At 41.3% G+C, this 24877-nt stretch overlaps 1 protein-coding gene and 1 pseudogene across 5 annotated transcripts in view; one reads left to right on the forward strand and one right to left on the reverse strand.

The window, feature by feature from the left end:
• Positions 1-24877, reverse strand: part of Ap2b1 (adaptor related protein complex 2 subunit beta 1) — a 107554-nt gene that overhangs the window by 20933 nt on the left and 61744 nt on the right. For 4 of the 5 annotated variants that reach the window (XM_021178160.3, XM_021178158.3, XM_021178157.3 and 1 more), the window contains exons 15-18: positions 20235-20276; positions 19277-19423; positions 17070-17215; positions 15545-15674 (exon numbers count right to left, since the gene is read on the reverse strand). In XM_021178160.3, coding sequence (XP_021033819.1) covers positions 15545-15674; positions 17070-17215; positions 19277-19423; positions 20235-20276 — 465 coding nt within the window. The remainder of the gene's footprint in view (positions 1-15544; positions 15675-17069; positions 17216-19276; positions 19424-20234; positions 20277-24877) is intronic. The other variant, XM_021178162.3, reaches the window with a different exon arrangement.
• Positions 18104-18193, forward strand: LOC115032708 (small nucleolar RNA SNORA17; annotated as a pseudogene).

Consider the following 24877-nt stretch of genomic DNA (forward strand, 5'->3'; position numbering starts at 1 on the left):
CAGTGAGGCAAATTCTGGGAAAAGTACACATTTACTTAACTTCTTACAATCGTGGTCATTTTGAGCTACCACAAATCTTACAGTTCTTAAAGTTGAATGAGTTGAAATTGGCATAAAAATAGATACAAATAAAACAGAAGTTATCTTTGTGGCCATATATGTTGGCACATGCTTATAATCCCAGGACTTGGGGTGCTGGGGCAGTAAGTATGAGGCTACCATAGGCGGAATAGAAAGATAGCAAGATCCAGTTAAAAATGTCAAAAACAGATATAACGTAGCATGCCTATAATCCCACTCCTCAAGAGGTGGGAGCAGAAGGATCACAAGGCCAGAGGCCAGACTGGGCTACACAGCAAGACCATGCCTTAAAAAAATGCATATGATACAAAACTCATAAGCAGTAATATTTAATGTTCATTTCACCTATGTAAATGTGCATGATATAAAATTCAGTTTTAAAAAGAGTATAAAACTCACAATACTCATACTCCCAAATAAAATTTTTTTTTATTTTTGTTTTTTTTTTAATGGATACATTGAACAAAGGAACAGAATGCCTGCTTCAGCCTCAGCCTCAAGCCTGCCCAGAGCAGGTCACAGATGCACGAGGAGAGGGGCTGCCCGCTGCTCTGGCATGTACAATGTGTAACATGTGGCCATAACACCATGAACCTGCTTCCTTCTCAGGACATCAATAGGAAGAGTAAATAGAAATGATTATTATAAGGCTCTCTGAAACACAAAAGTGAGCTAAAAACGCTTAATAACAATAATAATGTTTTTTTAAAGTTACTTTTAGGGGCTGCTGGGGAAAGAGCAGCCTGTCAGCGTCAGCCTGTACCCAGCAATTACTTTCTTTCCCTAGTATAGGAAGCCTGCTGCAGTAGCTGCAGCCTCTTTATGGTGGCACAGCTGGAGATGAACAGGCTAAATTAATATTCTAACTGCGCTCCAGTGTATTTAAAAGCACTATAAAAAGGTCTGAAATGAACTCAGTCTGAACTCTGGCAGATGAAGCCTCTTACCACACCCCTCACCACAGGTAACCAAAGGAGGCATTGCCACAACCCAAACCAAAACCAAGTGACAGTACAGGGCTCACCTTCCAGATTATCTCATTTACTCTCCTATGACGCCACAAGTGACCTTTCCAAGTCTCTGGAGAATAATTTCTCTTTTTATTCTTTTTCCATATTTAGCTTTTGGAGAGATTATTTGCAGACTGGTCCAAGTTAGGACCAAGCAGTGACGCCAACCATTTCCAGTTCTCTGAGGAATGATGATTCAGATGCGGTTTTAAAGTACCACACAACCTAGTCAACAGATCCTAGGGGAATGGCTCTGAGTGACAGGTTGTTAATGGCTCAGACTCTAAGTGTGATAAATAGCACCTGAGACTTAGGCAGAAATGGCCCTTTCTGTTAGCTGTAGTTCAATTGACCTGCAGCTTTCTTCATTCTTAATTACTGCCAAACTTATCTTCTACCTTAAGTTTAAATATTGCCTTCCATGTCAAAGCCTGCTGATCAATCAATTATGGGGGATTCTCAGAGATAAAACAGATGAAACAGAGCTATCTGGCTCATCTGACATTATCTGAGCACAATAAAAAATATAGCAGGAATATGAAGCTCTCCACAGAAAAGAGCAGCTTACTTCTCATCCAACCCTAATCATCCTTAGTCCAATCCTGAGCTGCAGACGGTTCTTCTCGATTCTTTGTCTGACCATCTGCTGGGTGAGGAGGACTCACATGAGTCGAGCAGGGCTCAAACCAAACTGCTGGGTGTCCTAGTTAAAGGCTCCTTGGTGGTTCTCTGAAGATGCTGGGGTATTACCCACTGTCAAGAATATGTGAACAGGAACCCCACACAGGGCAGTATGTCAGCTCCCTCTCTTGACAGACAGTGTTCCAGTCCCTGAGTAAAAGCCCCTGTGGGCAACAAAATGCACTTCAGCACTGGTAATTTTGATAGAAACGGAAAGCTTTGAGTACTACTAACTCTCTCGTGGCTCCTAGCACTCGAAATCCTCTAGTAGGACAAATTATTACTGGACTTTAAAAATACAACAAATTCCTAGGAGCCAATCTCTTTTTCGGCCTTGTTTGAAGAGGAGGTAAAGACAGATGTGACTCCTCTAAGTCACCGTTCTGCCAGGACAGCGAGCGTCTTAATCTATTCTCAAAGGCGCTCAAGTCATTCACACCATGGTTAGATTAGATTCCAAAAAAACACCAACAAGTAGATTAAGGCTGTAAAATAGACAGACATTGGTTTCAATGAGAGATTAAATGGTCAGAATTCTGATTTGGGTAGAGGCACACAAGAATGAATTCAAGGCTGTTTATGAAAGAAGCCCAAAGCACAGGACCATGAGAGCTATTAGAATCAAGTTCGACAACCCTTAAAGATTTATCTTTAATTTTTTTACTTGTGTGTATATGTGCACATGTATACAGATGCCTCTAGGGCCTGGGAGAGAGTGTTGGACCCCCCCAGAGCTGAAGTTACAGGTGGTTGTGAGCCTCCTGGTTTGGGTTCTGGAAACCAAACTTTGGTTCTCTGAAGAAGCAGGGCAAGCACTCTGAACCGCTGAGCTGCGTCTCAAGCCAAGTTCTGTAATTCTTATTGCGGTTTTAATCAGATCCAAGAAGCCTACCTATAGTCATTACAGAAGCTCTCTGAACTGCAGGGAACAGGCTAAACTAACACCCTCAAAGTCTCAACACAAGCAGGAGTGTACGAGCAGCCAGCTAGGTGACAATTCATTCCCAAAGTGAAGTTCAGCTTAGAAATTTCAATCTTTGCGTCCCTTATCTCCTAATTTGTAATCATACCCATTTTTTCCTACCAATGTAAACTTTCTGATTGCATACAAAGTCAAACCTGGAATCAGAATTTTTATTTAAAGGCAAAAGGTAGACAGACTGCTTGATCATTATCTGAAGAAATGGTTTTCTTTTCTATTCATCCCTAACTGGCCTGAAACTCCCTATGTAGAACCAGGTCAGCTTCAAACTCACAGTGATCCTCCTCTCTGCTCCCCAAGTGCTAGGATTAAAGGTGTGTGCCACCATGCCCAGCTCTGAAATCCTCACAAGCAAACTGTCTTGAAAGCAAATAAATGAATGGGCAGATAAAGTGAACATTGTGTCATTTTATTTTAACTTAGTTCTAGATTTGGAGTCTGAGCTGTCCAGGCTGGCCTCTCCTTGGTCCTCTCACTTCAGCCTCCTCAGTGTTGGGATTCTAGGCAAGAGCTATCTTGCTCACCTTACTTTTACTATATACTCAGCCCCATGTCCTCATTTATGGAAGGAAAATAAATTAGGAATTTATGTGACTTCCTTCTGCCAAAATATGACTAACAAGTGAAACTACAACACTGATTAACCCAGTGACCCTCCAGACACCCTCATTACAAACACTGACTTGAAAACAGGAAAGGAACCTGTGATTGTTGATCTGAGATTAAATTTAGGCTTAGGATCACCTCCCCTCCAAAAATGGCTGTTGGACTACCGAGCAACAGCAGGCAGATGTTAGTTACAGTGGGGGATATACCCTGCTCAGATGAAGAGTTGGTTTTGCTGAATACTGTTGAAGAACTAGAGAACTCTGACATTTCTAAATGGAAAGAAGGCCCATGTGATGAATATTTACTACTCTCTGTTGTTTGACACGGTTCTAGGCACTGAGGTGCTGTGAGTATGGGGGCAGTAACTGCTGCTCTTCTACAGTTTGCTCCCGTCAGAGTGGGGAAGGAGGTAAAAGCGAAAATCATGTATTTAAAATGTGGTAAGTGGCATAGGAAGAAAAAGGTCAAGGGACTGGGGGAGAGGTAGAGTAAGACCTTACTTAAAAGAATCTACTTTTGGCAGAGGCCTGAATGAAGCAAATAAGCCATGCAGATAGAAGTTGGGAAGGCACACTCTAAACAAGAAAATGTTCAATTTAAAAGCTTCAGAGTAGCAGCGGACCTCCTGGCAGCCCTACAGTAGGGGAAGGGGCAGAAGAACAGATGGAGTTAATGGGGTAAGAGGAGAGAAGGACGTGGCTAGGATACAGAGGGTTCTGTCAGGACTTCAGCTTCTCAGCATAGACAATTATAAATGTACATTCTTTCAGACTGGAACTGTGAGTTTAAAGAAAGAGGGTTTGTGGTTTAACAACAGACAATCAAGGTTCACCATGGCAGGCTCAGTCCTATGAGCTGCATGCCTTACAAGGAGCTTCAAGTCAAGAGAAAAAAAATGTCAAGATATATGTCTCTCTTCTTGCTCCAAGTAGCTCCCCTCTCCAGCCCTCAGAGTGGTGCTGCAGATTAAACCCAGGGCCTGTGCTCCACCACTGAGCTATATACTCAGTCCCATGTCCTCATTTATGGAAAGAAAATAAATTAGGAATTTATGTGACTTCTTTCTGCCAAAATATGACTAACAAGTGAAACTACAACACTGATCAACCCAGTGACCCTCCAGACACCCTCATTACAAACATTCACTTTTTTCTTCCTCTAGCTAGCCTTTAATAAAATCCCTTTATATAGTATCATTTGGCCATTATAGTATTGATGGCCAAAAATAGCCATCAGTAATTTCACAGGCCTTTCAGTCTAAAGACAGGTCACTTCTCCATATGCTAAACTTAATATGATTTATTTTTATTCTACGTGTATGAGTGTTTTGCATGTACCACATGGGTGCATGGTGCTCACAGAAGCCAAAAGAGGGCGTCAGATTCCCTGGGACTGGGTTATGGACTGTTGTGAGCCTCCAGTGGGGGCTGAGAACTGAATCCAGGTCCTTTGCAGAGCCACTAGTGCTTTTTAAGTACTGTGCCATCTCTCCAACCCTTATCTAAATGCTAACCTCTTACCTTAGCAGTTCTTCAAATCCTATACAACAAACACACACACCACAGGCATCACTCTCTTCTTTCAATGACAGCTATCCACACCCTGGCAGCACTGGGAGACTGTAACTGTCACATCTTAACTATCACAACACTAATGCTTAGGGATGGAGGAAGGGAACCTCCTGTCTCCCACCTGCTGCCTGCTGCAAGAGCTAGTGTTGAACCCAGGGGCTTTATTCATGCTTGGTAAGAGTTCTACCAGTAAGCCACACCCCCCAGCTGCTGTTAAACTTTAAAACAGGGGCTAGCAGATGGTGCAGCGAATAAGGACACCTGCCATACACAACCTGCGTTAAGTCTCCAGACCCACATGGTAAAAGGAGATAACCAACTTGTGCAAATTGTTTTCAGATCCCTCCACGTGTACTGCACATTCATACTGTAGAAAATAAAAAGGTTCCTGTGCTCACAGATAAGCACCAGGAGAACCAGGAATGTTAAACACACATGTTCCTTCAAAGGGAATGCATAACCTGCCGTCCGCACAGAAGGCTGACAGCCAACAGAGTTAATAGCCTGGTGACCTTTGTGCTATCTGTGTGGCCATATTAGATCTTCCTCAACCCCTTACCAGGAGCTTTTTTTCTCAGTCAATCTAGAGAACCTATCTTTATAGAAAGTGTCACATGTGGTTTTGATATAGTCCTATCTGATCTTTATTTAGCTCACTTTGTTCCTCAAGATTTATGTATGCTTAATTGTGCACATGGGATTGAGTTATTACCAGTAAAGTTTTCACCAAATTGTGCTGTGCTTAAATATACCTAAAATAAACTACTCAGAAGTTTCAATAACACCAGCTACAGTTCTAACTAGGTTTTCTTCTTAAAATTCTAAGACTGACGACTAACTTTATCAACACTTTCTCTTAAACCAGGCTTTCCTGAAATGGAACAAGAGGGGCAACAAAGGCAGGGGCAGTGATGCACAACTGTAACCCCAGCTACTCAGGACACTCAGGTAGGACTGGGAGTAACAGAGAGAGTTCAGACCAGGCACAGTTTCATTACATGCTCCCATGATTCTCACTCCATGTACCTTGATTTAGAAAAAAACTTACTCTATAAAATCTACAGTTGGTACCTATAGAGATGCTAAAGGAAGATATATTTCAAACAAACAATAATCCAGCTATCTTTCTTACAGAATTTCACAAAGACAGAAGCAGAACATTTTAGGATAATAAACACTGATGGATTCCTCAACCACTGCCAGTGCAGTATGAATTCTACCAGAAACAGACAAGCTTTGAAACAGAAAAGAGTAAAAGCTATTCTTCCAACTCTAAGATGTTATATTCTCACTATGAAAGGAACCTGGGTTTGTGCATGTTAGACAAGAGCTCTGCTACTGAGATACAGCCCAAGCCACACAACTGTACAGTCTTTAAACATGCGGTTCACAGGGCTTTTCTAAGCATCTTTTACTTGTTCTATGTGTAGGTTTTGTTTTTATTTGTTTTGAAGGGGTGGAAATTTAACCCCATGTCTCAAATGAGATAGGCAGAGTTATACCAATAGGCTATACCCCGAGCCCTCAAGTTTTATCTCAACATATAATGATTTTCATATTATGAAGCCTGCATAACCCATGCATTCAAAAAGTAAAAAAAAAAATTCTTATCTTATAAAACATAATGCTGGAGAAAAACATAAGAGAGTGGAGTAAGTAAACCCAAGTGTCTCTGCGACTCTAACTCTAAAACAGACTCAGTCCAGCTCAGGAAAATCCCAACATTTTCTTGAACTGGAACCTCTAATGTACACTAAAGCTTTGTGTGGGTGAAGATTTTTCAGAATAACAAGAACAGAGGTTGGGACTATAAAGAGGTTACCTGCTTTGTACTGAAACTTCAAAGTTCTCTAGATGCATACGGATGGTATAGTTAAAGCTATTTCCAACTATGCAACAAACGAGACAATTCAATTGGATTTCATTTAATATCATTCACTCGTAACTTATGACGGAAGATGGTATGATTATAACAAGCAAACGTCTACTATAGATTACTACTAGTGTAGATTTTTTTTAATTTTGAAAAAGAATTCCTTATCCTTTGCTCCAGGTCTTAGCTTTGGCTCTGCCTCACAAGGAGCTTCCTCATTGCTTGAGCTTGGTGTTCTGAGAACTGAGCTCTATATTCAGCAACAACTGACTCCTCACACTGCTGGCAGATTTCTAATCTAGTAGAGTGCCTGGACTCATGAGAATATAGCGTTACTGCCTATTGCTCACATGCAGTCATCATGGGTAAACTGCTGTAACACATGTGCTGCTTGGGTTTTGTCAATCTGACACAAACCTAGACATATCTGAGAAGAGAGAACAACAGTTAAGAACATGCCTCCATAAGAGTGGCCTGTGGGCAGACCAGTGGGGCATTTTCTTAATTAGTGATTGAAGTGGGAGAACCTATCTCATTATGGGTTATGCTATCCCTGGGCAGGTGGTCCTGGGAATATAAGAAATCAGGCTAATAGGACAGAGGTGGTGGTAGTGTACACCTCTAATCCCAGTACTTGGGAGGCAGAGTGCAGGAGGATCTCTATGAATCCGAGGCTACTTGTCTACTAGGGAGTTCTAAGACAACCAGGGCTATATAGTGAGACTGTCTCAAGGGAGGGAAGAAGGAAAAAAGAAAAGAAAAGAAAAGAAAAGAAAAGAAAAGAAAAGAAAAGAAAAGAAAAGAAAAGAAAAAGAAGGAAGGAAGGAAAGAGAGAGAAAAAGAAGAGGAGGAGGAGGTGGAGGAGAAAGCGGTGGCAGCAAAGAAAGCAGGCTGAGCAAGTCGAGCAAGGCATGAGGGAAGAAGCCAGTCGGCAGCCTTCCACCATGGGCTTCTGCTTTAGTTCCCACCTCTAGGTTCTGCTCCTACTTCTTTCAATGACAAACTGTGATAAGGAACTGTAAGCCAAAATGAACCTTATTTTCCATGTGCTGCTTAGTCTTATGTCAACTTAACACAGCTAGAGTCATTTTGGAAAAAAGGAAACTCAATCGAGAAAATGTTTCCACCAGACTGATTTATGGGCAAGCCTGTGGTGCATTTTCTTGACTGATAATTGGTACAGGAGATTGTAGCTCATGATGGGCAGTGCTACCTCTATGCTGGTGTCCTGGGTTCCTATATGAAAGCAGGCTGATTTCTGAGTTCGAGGCCAGCCTGGTCTACAAAGTGAGTTCCAGGACAGCCAGGGCTATACAGAGAAACCCTGTCTCGAAAAAAACCAAAAACCAAAAACCAAAAAAAAAAAAAAAAGCAGGCTGAGCAAGCCATGGGGAACAGGCCCTCTATGGCCTCTCCATCAGCTCCTGCCTCCAAGTTCCAGTGATGGACTGTGCTATGGAATCGCAGGCTGAAATCAATCCTTTCTTCCCCAAGTTGCTTTTCATTTTGGTGTTTTATAACACCCGTAGAAATTCTAACTACAGACATGTTCTCACAACAATCTAGTGGTAGGGTATTGGTTAGGAAACCAAACTAAACCAAACCAGGACTGTTGACTGTTTATCTTCTCTGAGGGAAGAGAGTATAGATGCTAGGGATCAAGCTCAGAGTCCATGTACATTAGGCAGGCATTACAGCACTAAAGTCCATCTTTAACCTGAATCTCAGTTATCCTGTTAAGACACCAAATTTCTCTGATGAAACTGAAGAGTGCTGGGCGTGGTGGCGCACGCCTTTAATCCCAGCACTTGGGAGGCAGAGGCAGGCGGATTTCTGAGTTGAAGGCCAGCCTGGCCTACAAAGTGAGTTCCAGGACAGCCAGGGTTACAGAGAAACCGTCTCAAAAAACCAACCCTCCCCCCGCGCCCCCCCCCCAAAGAAACGGAAGAACATGTGTATAGTCCTGATGTGACAGAAAAAATGTACTGAACAAGCCACAGAAATTAACTATTGGTTAGGAAAGTATTTTTAATTTTTTATAATTAAGACCCCATTTCCTTACATGATGCTTCTGAGACTTGTTAGGACTGTTTGAGGGTATATAACATTGCATCTATTTATGTGACCAGGGCGTATGCACTGTGCCTATGCTAGCCACTCCTAAGGACCCAGTACATGGAACAAGCAGCACCCATGAAGGCCACATGGAATCCCCAACTATGGATCATGAAAAGCCAACAAAGCTTTAACTCTGAACTTGTTTGCACTGTGTATCAGTGGGGAAAAAACTGAAAACGCCAGGCCGGCCTGCTTCATCCAAGGCAAGCTGCTGCAAAGGCCTTTCTTTCACTTGGGAGCGCCCACCAGTCTTTCTGGTACAACAGCTACAGCTGTGGGCTTTCTGAATATGAATGGACAGATGGGAGACAAGAAATACCAGGGACAGGTGCCACTGCAACTGATGTCTTAGAAGCTGTGACTATAATGGAGGAGTGACAGGGGACAGAATTCTCTTAGGACAATATAGTAACAAAAACCTGATGAAGTCTTAAAGACAAGGGTCAGAAGTGGTGTCCTCTGTAGCTCGTGGTCCACACTTTCTTCCCTTATCACAGGTAATGGATGCTGTCTTATTTTAGGACACGCAAGGAAAAAGAATCAAGAGACACACATCCATTTCTTTCCCTAATCAACGCTTTTAGCCTCTTATCTAACAGTTTAAAATTAAGAGACAACAGGTAAAAAGATAAAACTGTAAACAGAAACTTTCTGACTAGTTCTTTAGCCACAGATTCATCTCAAAGGTGAGTCTATATAGAAGAAAAACAAGAACTTACAAAATTTCATTTACTTATTTGTCTTTGCATGTGTGTGTATTTATGCCCATGTACCACAGTATATGTGTGGAGGGCAGAGGCACTGGCAGGAGTTTGTTCTCTTCTCCTTTTGGTGGGTTCTAGGACCAAGCTTAGGTTTGTCTGGAGGCTTCAAGTACCTTTACTGGCTGAACCATCTTGCTGGCTCACAAAGAATTTTTAAGAAGGTGTTTCCAGTCTTTGAAGCAAAGACAGAAATATCAATTACATTAAGGCTGAGGATGTGATTGAGTAGGCAGAGTATTTGCCTCAGATTCTCAAAGCCCTGGATTCAATTCTCAGCACCACACAAAGAAGTGGTAGCAGAAGCCTGTAAATCCAGACGTGCAAGGTCATCTTCAGCTACATAGCTAGAAGTCAGTCTGAACCACATGAACACGGCTAGGACAATAAAACATTTTACAGCCATAGATCCACAAAGGAAGGGAAAACCTAAGAGTAGTAAACTCTTAATGGAAAATACACAGATTGGCAAAAATACCATAGGATTTCTAAGTGCTTAGGACTTGCAGCACCCTGGGCTTGTATGGCCATTTAAAAGAGGAGATGAAGATGGAGAGGGTGGGAATGCAGTCTGCCTGCCAGCGCAAGGCTCTGAGTTCAACCCACAGCAAAGCTCTATTAAATAAAGGAAAGAGAATGCTGGGCAGGAAGTGGTGCATGCCTTCAATCACAGCAAAGACAGAGGTAGGTGGATCTCTGAGTTCCAGGCCAGCCAGGTCTACAGAGTCAGTTCCAGGACAGCCAGGGCTACACAGAGAGACCCAGTCTCAAAAAAAAAAGCCAAAAAACTAAACTAACCCAGCCCAAAACACAAAACCCCTCAAAACAAACAACAATAACAAAAAAGGATTAAGATGCTATCAGTAGGTCTAGATTTCCATTTCTTTCCATACTGGTAGATGTTACCTCTGTGTAAAACGGAAGATTAATTCCTTTAAAGAGGATAAAGCAGTTGAGGGTTGGTAGGTTCAGTGACCTCACACAGACCAAATGCTAAGACGCTTACTCACTCTCTCGCCTTTCCCAAGTTCCCAGCTTCCAAACGGTTCGCAGAGTCTTTATAGTACTCTCATTTTATGTAAGGACTTTTAACAAAGAATCAAGAAGTTCAAGAAAAAGGACATCGTTTTTAATTTTAAGAACAGCAAAAGAAAACCAAGCCCTTCCTGCAACAACGCCTCAATGACCTGAGAGATGACTTCAGAGGCATAATTAGAGTTCTCGGAGAGAAAAGCCAAACAGGGCAGAGGAATAAGTAAAGAGTAAGACAGAACTTTTCCAAATTTGAGAAAAATATTAGCTCACAATTCCAGAGGCTCTCTGTGCTCCAGGTCACATGAGTATGAGACAGAGGGTGGGGTGGGCAGGAGGTCGTACAGACACTTTCCGCACCACCCAGCCTAGTAACTATTAGCCACACGTGGTTTTGCATGTAGTAGAGAAATGGAAATGTTTATCTAATTTTAATCCCAGTTTATACAACCACATGTAGGCTAATGGTTACGATATTATAACAGCACAGCTAATGAGGGTTGGGGATGTGGCTCCGTCCTACAGCACTGTCTTAGCATGGTATAAATTCTCAGTTTGATCACTCCCCAAACACAACAAACAACACAGCAAAGAGGCTTAAAGAAATAGCAATTACCCTCTATAAGAGAAGGCCAGATCTGAGTTTTTCCCGTAGGATTCAAGCACTTTGGGCCAAACTAATCTGAAGCTCACTACGCAGCCCAAGCTGGTCCTACACTTGCTGCAACCCTTCTGCCTAATTCTCTCACCAGAGCTGGGATTATAGTCATCATGCCCAAGCCCAGATGACTCTGTAAGCTATACTTATAAATCTCTGGTAAAAAGCATCCTGGAAGGATGATGTTATCAATAGTCTTATGTATAGAACAGAGAAAAAGGAAGCATGCTGCTATGGGAACCCAACTGTCTCTGCGCAGGCTCTGACTTGAAGCAGTTACTTGCCAGTGAGTATTCTGAGAAAATGTTTCTAAGCAACTAACAACATGAAATGAAAAACAATGACACTGGAGTCAATTAAACATATTTAGGGAAAATTTATTTAGATCCTTGTTAAGGTTTTGTTTTATTTAAATAGAGGGAATAATTTTCCCCTTTTAGTAATATAATTATCTGATATGAATAAACTCAAAAGAATTCCACAATGCAGCAAATTTTACTCTGTATGCTACGTACAAGCTGGATTTATAAGCTGGTATGTGTGTGTTGCTGTGGGTCAAATCTAGACCTCTACGCACTGCAGGCAAGCACTGTGCCACTAAGCTGTTTTCGCAGCCTCCCAAAAGCTTCTCTGATCAACATTGGTAGGACAGTAAAACCATTTTAGGTTCAGATCTCTACTAGAGATTTCATTTCTCTATCCGCAGCATAATCTGCTTTCTATTTTAAGAAAACGGGCTGGGGAGACAGCTCAGTCAATAAAGTCTTGCTTTGAAAGCATGACTTACAAAGCTTACATTAAAACAAAAACAAAAATGGTGGAAAATGCTTTTAATACCAGCAGTGGGGAGACAGGCAAAGAGAGGCAGATCCCTAGGGCTCGCTGGTCACCTAACTTAGTCTGCTTAGTGAACTCCAGGCCAACACACATACAGGAACAGTAGGCCTAGGAGATGGTTCAGTTAGTAAAGTGCCTGATGTGTATGAGTTCCTGAGTTTAAGTCTTAGCAGCCACATAAAAATGCCAGTTATGGTGGCATGTATCTATAACTCCAGTACTTTGAAAGCAAAGAAGAGCAATACCTGGAGCTCACTAGACAAAAAAACCAGCTGAATTAACAAACTCCAGGTAAGATCCTATCTCAAAAGATAAGGTGGATAGATGCTAACTAACTGGCCTCCATATCCATGTGCACACACGTATGCATATATGGATCCACCATGTTCAAAGACATGTGAAGAAGTGGTGTTGTATTTTTAACTTATACTATTTTATACTATAACAAATGATAATTTAATATGTATTTTAATGAAAACTGTCATAGCAACATTATATTATAGTTTGGGCTATCTAGTCTAATCTAAGTTAAATTCTGATTCTTGTTCCCATCGGGGACAGGGGAGGAATAGGAGTTCTAGGCTTTGTGGTCCTTTCCTTGCTTCAGCTATTTATTTGTTTCCTTCTCCCAGCAGACATTAATTCAGTGTTCAGAAGGATAAAAGCTTTTCTCTTTTTAAGGATTTATTTATCTTTACCACTGAGAAATGCCAATTAATAAGAGAGTCACGATTATGCTATTCCTGAGAAAAAAGAGCCCGAGAGGAAAACTTGAAGAACCAGTAGTTGACGATAGATGAAATTAGGGGTGGGGTAGGTTGTGCTTGCTAGGCAAGTGATAGTCCCAATCTCTTCAGACACAATGTTTTCAGACTACTTCTTAAAAAACAAAACAAAACAAAAAATGCATTTAATTTTATGTGTATTGGCACGAAGGTGTCAGATTCCCCTGGAACTTGAGTTAAAGATGGTTGTGAGCTGCCATGTGGGTGCTGGGAATTGAATCTGGTTCTCTGGAAGAACAGTCAGTGCTCTTAACCGCTGAGCCACCTCACCAGCCCCTACAGACTGATTTTTACAACAGCACACGTGAGAAAACTAACTTATTAGACCCAATATTGTATATCAGTATCTTCAAGGGAGGGCTTTAGAATAAGATCCACCTTCTTTTAGGAGGGGCCCTCTCTGGGACTCAGTAAATTAGAAATGCAGACAGGAAAGTAAACTAACAGTCTTTTCTTTTGTTTTAAGAACTGAAAACTTGTCCTAGTTTCTGTGACCCAAATATCCTTCCTACTTCTGCAGGAAAGCATTCATGCATGCCAACCATCCCAGACACCATGCTTGGGGCTGAATGGGCCAATGGGAGGTTAGCCTCCAGGAAAAGAGAACAGATGCAGATCTGGGTTAGCTACTTGAAAGCTGTGAGCTGGAAGCGCTCCTTAGCATAGGACTTTCCTCGCAGAAACAGCCAGTTCTATCTACGGAGAACCCTACATTTCTCTTTCTAGTCTCAGCCAAGTTACACTCTGACTCACTTGTCTAGTCTCAAAAATTCTTATTCAGTGCTAAGAAAATCAGCAATTAACCACTGTGGCAACAAGGTAGTCAGTGAAGCGGCAGACAATTGTGTTGGTATCTAGAGTACTGGAAAATGTTCAGTTCTAAGTTCAACATAGTATTTTGTTTTACCAGCAGTCATATCTCGCGTTGGTATCTCTAGCAATGTGGTCTGGTTTTGTGGACTGGAAAGCACATGGTTAATATTTTTGTTTCACCATGTTAAATATATTTCACGGTCTCATTCAAACTATTCTATCATTTCAATTTCCAGGCAGAGAATAATAATCCTCTGCTAATCCTTACCTCTTCTCTCTTTTCTTATTTTCATGTTTCATCAAGTGCAAGCTCATTTCATTATCAACATATTTTCTTTTTTTTTTAAAGATTTATTTATTTATTTATTTATTTATTTATTTATTTATTTATTATATGTAAGTACACTGTAGCTGTCTTCAGACACTCCAGAAGAGGGCACCAGATCTCGTTACGGATGGTTGTGAGCCACCATGTGGTTGCTGGGATTTGAACTCCGGACCTTTGGAAGAGCAGTCGGGTGCTCTTACCCACTGAGCCATCTCACCAGCCCCTCAACATATTTTCTTTTCAGCTGGGAGTCTATGTGTGTGAGCATTTACCTGCATACATGTGTGTATGTGTACCAAGTGTGCAGTGCCTGCAGAAGACAGAAGACGGTGATGTCTGATCCACTGGAACTGGAGTTACAGACAGCTGTAAGCTGCTATGTGGGTGCTGAGAACTGAGTCCTGGACCTCTGTCAAATGTAGCCAGTGCTCTTAACCACTGTGTTTCTTCAGCTGGAAGTCTTTTTTCTTTTTTTTCAAGACAGGGTTTCTCTGTGTAGCCCTGGCTGTCCTGGAACTCACTCTGTAGACCAGGCTGGCCTCGAACTCAGAAATCCGCCTGCCTCTGCCTCCCAAGTGCTGGGATTAAAGGCATGCGCCACCACTGCCCGGCCAGCTGGAAGTCTTAGAAGAAGTCTTAGCCCAGGCTTGGTGGTGCATGCCTATAACCTACACTGAGAGGGGGTAGGGCCTGGAGGATCAGAAGCTCAAAGTCATTTTCAGCTCCTTGGGGAGATGCCAAGTTTGGTTAAATAAGATCATCTCAAAAAACAAATAAGCTTTAAAATGTTTATTAAGCAAGTAATTCTCTAAGTAACTGCACAGCTTTGTTGTTGTTGTTGGTTTTTTTTTTAATTAAAATCAAATAAAAACGCTTCATCACAGTTATTTCCAACTATTTTGTTTCCAACTTTATCACAAGAAAAGAGGTTTTTCCATAGAGGTTTCATGTATTAACTGTGTATGTGTGGGGTGGGGTGGGTGTCCTTCCCATGCTGAAGTTGAGAAGAGGGAGTGGCCTGGTGGGAAGTGGTAAGGTCACTGGGAATGCTGGCCTTTTGTAGACATACAGTAGTTCTTTCCAGAGCCTGTCTTAGAAGCTTTTATTTAAAGAATCACTGTTTCTGCCTCCCCTTTTCCCCAATGTTGCCATTATGATTTTTCCCTGTCACAGATCATCTACCACAATTCTAAGCATGATACAAGGAAGCCAAAGCATCCTCATCAGAGTGATTAAATGTTGATACCACACACGTACACATCCCAAACTGTAAGCTAAATAAGCCTCTTTACGTGGGTATTGTGTTGTAGCAATGGAAAAGGAGCTACTGCAGAGGGATCACTTTACACATAAGGAGAAATCAGCAACACATTAACAAACACTCCCCAAGTGAAGGGAAACTGACCTGCAAGTTATTCAGGGGTTCCATCTTCATGACTGGGCCCAAGGTGTTGAGAGGCAGAGAGACATCAATGCTCTGGTTTGGCATCAGTGGAGTATGTATGGCCAAGGGAGTGCTTGGGATGACACCGAAGCTAGAGAGAGAGGAGGAACACCCAGACACTCGTCAAGAGGCAGGAGTCACACACCTGTGAGTTTGTACAGCTTTTACCACAGTGAAGTAACTTAGACAACTAAATGGAAGGAACAGCAGGAAGCAGTATTGACCTGCTCCAACACCACCTATGTCAGAACTTCTAACCGCTTCCATTACATGGATTAGAAGAGGGAGAAGTTGTTTATAGGCAGCAACTATTGCTGATGCTAGGATTTTGAGAGATTCTTCTGTGTATTATACTGCTGGAGGGACAGATTCAATGAGTATCTCTCTCTCTCTCACTAATATACATACATACATATATATATATATATATATATATATATAATTTTTTTTTCTGTAAATAATCCTTTGGAAAAAGATTTAAGACTCTCCCTCTTGTCTGTGAGTCTATGACAGGAGAATGACAAGGAATGTTTACTTTATAAACAAAAGTATGAAAAGTTAATGTCGCTAGCTTCCTAATCTATGTGGTCAGTATAAAGGTACAGTTTATTGTTTTCATTCTTCCAGATGGATGAGTTTCCACTCCCACAGCGCAGTGAAGAAGGCACCTTTTCTTTGCCAGTCATTGTCTTGATAGGATAGCCATTCTGACTGCATGAGACAGACTCATACAATGAGTATTTACTTGTCCCCAGTGGATATGACTATTTTTGTCTCTTTTTCATCTTTGGAAAACTGTATGTTCAGTCAGTTTATTAGCCTATTAACCGAATAGTGTTTTTTTGTTGTTTGGTTTTGTTTTTGTTTTGTTAGACAAGGTTTCATATAAGCCAGAGACTGGCTTTGAATTTAGTGTGTAGTCAAGGATTATCTTGAACTCCTGATTCTCCTGCTTCCTCCCATGAATATAGGGACTACAAGCATGTGCTGTGATGCCTCTACTTGACTGCAAGATTGATTTTCTAAAACTATTATTGGCTGGGCATGGTGGTACATGCCTTTAATCCCAGTCATAGGGAGACAGAGGCAGGTAGATCTCTGAGTTTGAGGCCAGCCTGGTTTACAGAACGAATTCTAGGACAGCCAGGCTGGAAATCCTGCCCTGAAATCACCAAACAATAATAACAAAAACCATTTTGCCTTTCTCTCTCTTTTCCCGTTTTTGTGTGTGTCTCTGTGTCTGTCTATCTGTAGTGTTGGAAATCTAGCCCAAAGTTTGTGTATGCTAAGTGAATGCTTTTCCACTGAGCCCATAACTTTGTCCTGTTCTCCAGAGTCAAGGCTGACAGCTGAACAAACTTACAAGAGCCAAACTTACTCTACACTCAGGACTTGCCAGCTTGAGTGTTTACCCTGAGTTGACTGGAGCACATTCATTACAAGACACACAACCGTTCAACGTCAAACCCAGGATGTTGCTTCTTACCTATTCTTGTTAAACTGGATGGCAAAGTCTGTCATATGCTGCAGAGCTTTGTTGGTGAAGTTCATTTCCATATAGATGTGCCCTTGGCGGTGAGTAAATGTCCCCGAAATCTCCAAGCCTTTAGCCTTTACTGCAGGTAGCCAGACCTGATGAGACACAGCACAAAGCCCAGGAGAGATGATTTACCCTGGAACTCTTTCCCAGCATGCAAAGAGGAAGTCACATCTCTTCAGAAAATTATGGTGATTTTTGCACAACAAATACTAAGTCCATGTAAAAAGGTCTGAATAAAGTATTTTTTTTTAATTTTGAGATCATGCTCAACTATTTAAGAACCAATTTAAAATAAAAGTCTATGAGCAATTGGCTTCTTTTCTATCTTCTGTTCAACTTGGTCATTTTACTGTTTTAAGTACTGTTGCCAAATGCTTATACAAGAAAAAGACATTCCGATGAGTACCATGTTTCTGTTAGGCCTGAAAAAAAGACTTCCATGAAAGAAGTTGAATCTACTAATGCAAACTGCATGTCTACAATCTTTCAAGACATTTCTAACATTCCCAACATCCCATTAGTTGCAAGAACCACCATGTTACATTATATAATCTGAATGCTTTTTTAAAAATATATTATTGATTATGTATCCTTGTTCCCAGAATCTATGATATCCCTGATTCATGCTATTTAAATAATAATCAAATTTGTGAGCCATTATAAACCTAGCTAAAAAGTTTATGAATAGTGAATAATCATGATTTACTCAGTCACACTGAAATGAAAAAAAACAGAAACATAAGATATTGCTTTTTACTTATGAGAGTCAAAAAGCAAACTAAAAGAAACAAAAAACCCCAAATACCCAGTGATACCTGGAGTAAGTTAGAATATGGGAGACTTGGTATTCTTTATGGTTTGGGGGCAGCAACCTGACATCACTTTTTCAGAGGGCAGATTGGTAATGTCTGTTTTAAATGTGAAATAATGAAGCCAACTGCAAAGTTACCCTGTAAGATACCCTTAGAAAACCATCCCAGTCTGCCTGTAGAGGAATTGTAGGTGTGCAACAGTAGGTGGCAGAGAAGAGAGAAGCTATGTCTATGCTTAGTGTTCAGTACCCTAATATTTCTGAAAAAAGTGAGCCTGAGACAACCACCAATCTGATGCCAGGAAGATCCAGAAAGGGAGCTAGCCTGAGGTATCAGGTATGCCCAGATGGGCTCCCAGGACAGAGGATAGAAATAGGGGAGAGGGAGAGACAGAGAGAGAGACAGAGACTAGAAGAATCCCACCCTTGGATACCAGCATGGGGCATCTTACAACAAAGCTACAAATCTGTGCCTAAACACTATGGCTCAGTTCTCAGTCTACTTTTAGCTAAAAGTATCTGCCTTGGGAAATTCATCCAGAGAAAACTCTCTGCTTGCCTAGAGTGCTCTCAGTTAGGAAGTCCAGCCTCAGATCTCTAATCAGTTCTGCTGTCGTGAGCACCTCACTTGATGATGCTCTTTTGTTGCTCTCGCCATCGGGCGACCCCAGATGTGTCCACAAGGTGCTTGTGATCTGAGGACCTGATCTGATGACACTTTGCTGTCTATCTGCAGCTCTGATCTGTTCTTTCACTTCTGCCTGCTACATATTAAAACATTCACTCATAGGTCATAGGTGGCTGTCACAGGTCATTCTCTGTATAGAACAGTGGCACACCACTATAATGCTAGCACCTAGTAAGCTGATGCAAAGGACCTTGAGTTAGAGCTTGGGCTACAAAAGAAACGAGGTGTACTAAAACCTATGAAAGTCAAATTTGAGAGACTGTACTCTAGAATCCTTACCTAGTACCAATGAGGAGGGGGAATGAACAGAAGTTAAAACAAAACAGAAAAAAAACAACAACAACAACAAAAACCCTGCCACTTTCTCTACTGTACGTGTCCTTTCTGATGTACTATAAAATGATGAACCATTACTAGCTGTACTTTAATGCTGACAAATTGGATGTCTCTAAACACGAGGCCCAAACTCAAATATTTAATGTTTCCAATTTTAAGCCTAAATGTTTAAGGGGGATGTTAATGGTGTTTCCTATGGCTAAGATGGATGCTACCCTTTGTCTTCCTCATGGACCCTCTGTGTTAGTGGAAGTAACTCTTATTATAAGTTATCTAGGGTTTGTCCACTGAAAAAGTGTTGTTCAGCTACCTACTTACCGCCTTAGGAGCCACATATCCGCCAGGTGCCATGCCTATCCCAGTGGAAAGCTCAAACAGGTCATTCAGACCACTGCTGACCACGGCAGGAGTAGGTGAAGGAGCGAAGGTCGCAGGCACTGATGATGGGATGAAGGACTGTCCTACCTTTGGGGAAAAGCAGACAGAGATGAGAAAGAATACATTAGTTGTCCTTAAAATGTTACCTTGTTTTAACAGCACTGGTAAACCAGTTAGAAAACACTGCAGTTACAGGGTTTGCGAGAAACAAATCAGCATAACGTCTCTGTGGCTTTCTGCCACCACTGATAAATGTACTCGTGCTTTAGAGGCTTTGTCAAGGCACAGGTAGGATGCAAGAACACAGTGATCCAGGATTTTGTCTGGTTTGTTTCCAATTTTAGCTTCCATGATTCTGTGCAAAAGGCCTACAGGTACCCTAACAAAAGAGGAGTTTGTGTCTATAGAACGAGGGAGAAGCATCCAACTGAAATAGTTCCACTTCCACTTGGGTTTGGCTAAGTCTCACTTCCCATTTGGGCATTAGATTCTAGTAGGAAGTTCTAATGAGGGAGCTGATATTCACACTTCGTAGAAACTCATCTATGAGAAAAGTGTCTTTGTGCACCCAGCAAACTCTCTCAAGGTCTTTCTGGACACCAGGGCATAAAAGCATTCTGTAGTCAAGACTGGAGGTTCCATTTTCTTCAGCTCTTTAATGTCAGAAACACAAAGATCTCTACAGGCAGCACAGCATCATTCCCTAAAGATGTCCCTAGACCACATGTGGTATGTGACCCCAAGATTGCAAGGAACCCTGCACTCTCTACCCTCACACACTGCCACCAAGCTTGTGGCGTGCAGTGCTGGAGAGCAGCGGTGGCTCTGACAACTCGTGTGAAGGAAAGCATCAAACAGGGCAGAGCTTCCCATGGTGAAAAAAACAGATGGCACTTACTGCCGGACTTCCTCCAATGCCCCCGCCAAGGTCACTGCCAAGCTGAAAGAGAGAAAGGAGAGAGAGGAGAGAGAGGTAGAGTTCATTTAGCTAAGTACTAGATGCCCATATAGATTCTGTAAATTGTTCTACCAAGTCATTGGAAACGCATGCCATTTGACTTGTCTCCCAAAGCCTAAGTAAGGGCTTCTAAATTGCCAAGAAACATGTCCTGGGGAACTGAGCAGTGGTAGTGGAAGGGTGGGAGAGTTTTGCAAAAAGTAGGAAAACAGAGCTAGCATACCATAGCGACGTTTCGGATCCTGTTTGCCTACCCAATTCATTGGCACAAAGCCAAATAAGAGTCTGACAATCTTATTGTATTTGACTAAAAATCATTTAAGTGTTTGTATACTCTATGAAGCGCTATGCCCAGGCAGCAGCATTTTTCCTTTACAAAGAAATTTAAGGCAGGAGGAAAAAGCAAAGGAAGACTAAAAATGCTTTAGCCTACCAGACCTGCTGCCTTATTCAAGTGATGGGAACCAAACCAATATTGAGTGGCAACTTCTAGCTTCAAAAATTACCAGTTCAGTGGAGAATACTCCTGGGGGAAAACAGCTAGTACAGAGAGGTGGAATGCATGCTCCACACCTCCCACAGTTACTGCCTCTGAAGAGCGCTGTGGTAATTTATTTAGGGCTCAAGTCATTTAAAGGAGGCAAAGAAGAGCATGCGACTGTTAAGTTGTCAGGAAAGCAATTCCACAGGTTCTTACTAGGTCTTGTTTCTTTCCCCTTGGGGCCTGATAACAGACACAATTCACCCTGAAGGAAGTCTTGTTTTCCAAGACAAGACCAACGAAGAAAAACTGGAGCTGTTTGGCTTTAGGTGGTCATATCCCGCCCCCCCCCCCCAACACACACACACATATTCACACACTCTAATGGTACTATTTACAAAGGCAGGATTTCTTGGTGGGGTGATGCCTGCAGTCAGCCCTGTATTTGTGTCCTCCCTAGCTTTCACCATATCTACAGCATCTGTGAATCACCAAATGGTTTGTTCTAAAAACATACTAAACATCTAAACGTTTTTCAATAATTTTGTCTAGTGGTAATAATTTAGATATCATGTTGGGATGGTAGTAAAAACAAGGTTATACTGTATCTTTATTATTTGGGAATAGTGACTTATGAACTAATAGTAATATATAAATATTGCAAAACCCTAAATTCAATCTATACTCAGAAATAGTGAGGCCTTATGCCAAAATTCTATTTCCTTTAAGTTAGAAAATTAATCCTAGCAGGTGCTTTAACCAAGCCAACATTTCTAGAATGCGGTTCTCAAAGGCCACTTAATCATGTCATTGGATGTAGCCAAATAGTTATCCAAATCAAAAGGTCACTGCAGCCAAGAGGTTGAGTAACTAAAAAGGTGGCAAAGTCAGTAGAAGAGATGCTGCACATCCCCTCTTCCTGGATAGAATGATACAGATCCGTAGCATGGCATTTTTGTACTCAGACAAACAACTATGTAACATTTCCTGCATGTGAGACACAAAAAGAAGCCAAGCAACAAAGGGACCACAGATTAATCAAGGCAGGCTTTACAAGCTCCCATGAGATAGAAAGAATAATGCAAACCCATATAGACAACAAAGCATAAAAGGAAACTCTGGAACAACCCCCCTCTACCCAGAGGATAATGAAGTGAAGATCCAAAGGCAGGGTAAATTCAAATTTAAAAAAAAAAAAAAAAAAAAAAGTAAAAGGTGCAGGGTCCTTTCTCAACAGCATCCACAAGGGCTGGAAACAAGGTTAAAGCACGACCAGGAAGGAGTGCATCAGTTAGACTGAACCATGGGCAAATACTTATTTTGTTTTTAAAAGTTGAACAACAACAACAAAAAGCTTACAAAGACAAATTAATTTAACTTGCTAACATCTTTTCATTTTCCTCTTAACAAGATCTGGTGTTTTCTGAGACTAATATTCCAACTTTTAAATAGTACTAGTAACTACTTTAGTTATATGCCAGTAACGATGATTACTTTCTACCTAGGTACCAAGCGGAATCAACCATCTGTGTGTGCACATGAGCTTTAAAAGCTGCTACTGCCACTCTCATGCTCAGAGTCAACGATTTACTTTTCTGAGGTATCTTCTGGGCATTGTGCAATAGTTCTTCCACTTCACTTACTTCTAATGTACACAGCCAGAGTTGAAAAACCACAGTAGAGAATAATTTGGAACCAGAGAAGATTCTTATGTTAAAAATGACTTCAGAATTTGAGGAGAAACCCTTTCTAAGGAAGAAAGGAAAACCAAATACAATCCCCTTGGGGGGTGGGGTGTGTGTGTCTGCAAAACATCTCATTCATCCTAAGTTTGTGACTTCCTATTAGACTTACCTCTACATTCCTGAACAAGCCCCTCTTCTGGCCAGGTTTGAAACCCAAGCTTGAAAGACTTTTTTTTTTTTTTTTTTTTTTTTTAATCAAATTGGTTGGCATATGCTTAGAAGAAAAACATTTAAAAAGTAACAGTTTTACTAAATATTCAATAAAAAGCACTAAGAAGAGGTAGCTATTGGTGATATTTAAATTAAAGGAAGTAACGCCTACTGTGGCTTGGATTGAAATGTCACTTTTAGGTTCCTATGTTTGAGTCCTTAGCTGGTGGTGTTGTCCTGCTTTCTGCTTCCTGATCTATCAAGATGGAGGGGCCTCTACCAAATACTCCAGCTGCCATGAACAAAACAGGGATTGTATATATCACAGTGATGCGAGAATTCACACGAAACTCAGTTGTAGTTCTTGTTTTGAGACAGGGTTTCAGGGTCCCAGGCTGGCCTGGAACTCACTATGTAGACCAGGTTGGCCTGGAATTATAGAGATCTGCCTGCCTCTGCCTCTGCCTCCCAAGTATTGGCAAGGTGTGCACCACCATGCCTAGATCATTTTAATTCTCTTCCCCCCCCCTTAGATTTTTATTCTCATTTCTTGAATATTATGAGACTATCAGCTGGAAAATGTCTAAACACAATCTTTCCCCATACTACTGATCAATTTTATTTGAAACCACAGAAGAAACAATCTTCGGGGTTGTAGAGATGGCTCAGTGGTTAAGAACACTGGGTTGTTCTTCCAGAGAACAAGGGCTCAATTCCCAGCACCCACATGGTGGCTCACAATTGTCTATAACTCCAGTCCTAGGGGATCTATCACCTCTTTTGGGTATGAATGTGAGGCATAGACATACATGCAGGCAAATGCCCATGCACATAAAATTAAGTAAATTAAAATATATGTTAAAAAAAGAAAAGAAAAACAATCCTGGTGCTCCTTTTTTTATATTACCAACAATTTAGAATCAAGAACATGTAATTCAGCTAGAACCCGACACACATGAGACCCAAAGGATATGAGACGCAGTTAGAAGAATAAAGGTTAACTTAACTGTGCTATGGCCCAAGTAAAGGAAAAGAATAAAGCCAATGTTTCCCAGGTAGCAAAACTAGACTGTAGCTTATTCAGGCTTTATTTTGAATCTTTCCTCTTGACTACAGAAGATTTCAAGGGAGATGATCCTCTTCTTTGACAATATGTAAATGTTGGTGAGAGGCAATGACGTTTAGCTCTCCACCACTCTGACAAATGTAATGCAGCAGATAACCAAGAAAAACACCTAGAAAAGTCATCAGTCTTCACGAGACATCTGCAGCTCGACTGCTGGTATGAGGTTTATCTAGTAGAGAGTATTCCGAGAGCCCATACTTATAAGGGTCCTATACTAACTAAATCAACCACATTAGGGCTTTTACAATTCAGGTTTCTGTCTGTTATCCAGTGAGCTATGGAAGGCAGGAGTGAAACACTCGTGTCCTCCTCTTAGGTGTCTAATCCGTCAGTGTCACATGTCACACCCTACCATCGCAGGACTGCCTTACTGAGCTTCATGTTTCCTCAGGAAGAAAAGAACTACAGGACAACTAAGTCAGAATACAAGAAGGAGGAAGGAGGGGGGTCAATTTTGGGGCATGTGGGGGGTAGCTTTTGTTTTGAGACAGGGCCTTGTTATATATCTTAGGATAGTCTTGAACTGAGAATCCTTTTGCCTTAGTCTCCTATATCCTGGGACTATAGGCATGAGCCAACAATGCATGACTATGCAGTATTTCAAATGCTGAAAACAGGGTTTTTCTAAAGGTATTTAGCTGATACTTCCAATGAGGAGTGTAATTCCCTATTCCAATCTAAATCACAGGATTCACTGTCATTAAATGGTACTTAGAATAGAACTTAACATTTGTCTACCATCAAAGAGTAGTCATTCCACCATAACTAAAGTAATGTTTAACCAGAGCACTGGGATTAACACTGGACTACACAGTGATTAGGTCATTGCAGAACTAATCTAGGAACTGGGCAGAAAGTAGTGAGTCCATGGTGACCGCTATAATTTATGAGCTGAAAAGATTTAGGCACATTACATGAACTCTGCAGCAGAACTAGGCAAAGCCAAAAGTCTGAGCCACAAGTAAGCTCCAGATAGTGAAGGGAAATGTCAGCTCAGCATGAATGGCCTCATACTATAAAAGACTGACACACAGAGAGAACTGAAGAGAGAAATTCTATTAAAGAAGAAATCTACTCAACT

The sequence above is a fragment of the Mus caroli genome, unplaced genomic scaffold (genome assembly GCF_978045245.1).
Source record: "Mus caroli unplaced genomic scaffold, Mus_caroli_1 scaffold_13, whole genome shotgun sequence".
NCBI classification, from domain to species: Eukaryota; Metazoa; Chordata; class Mammalia; order Rodentia; family Muridae; genus Mus; species Mus caroli.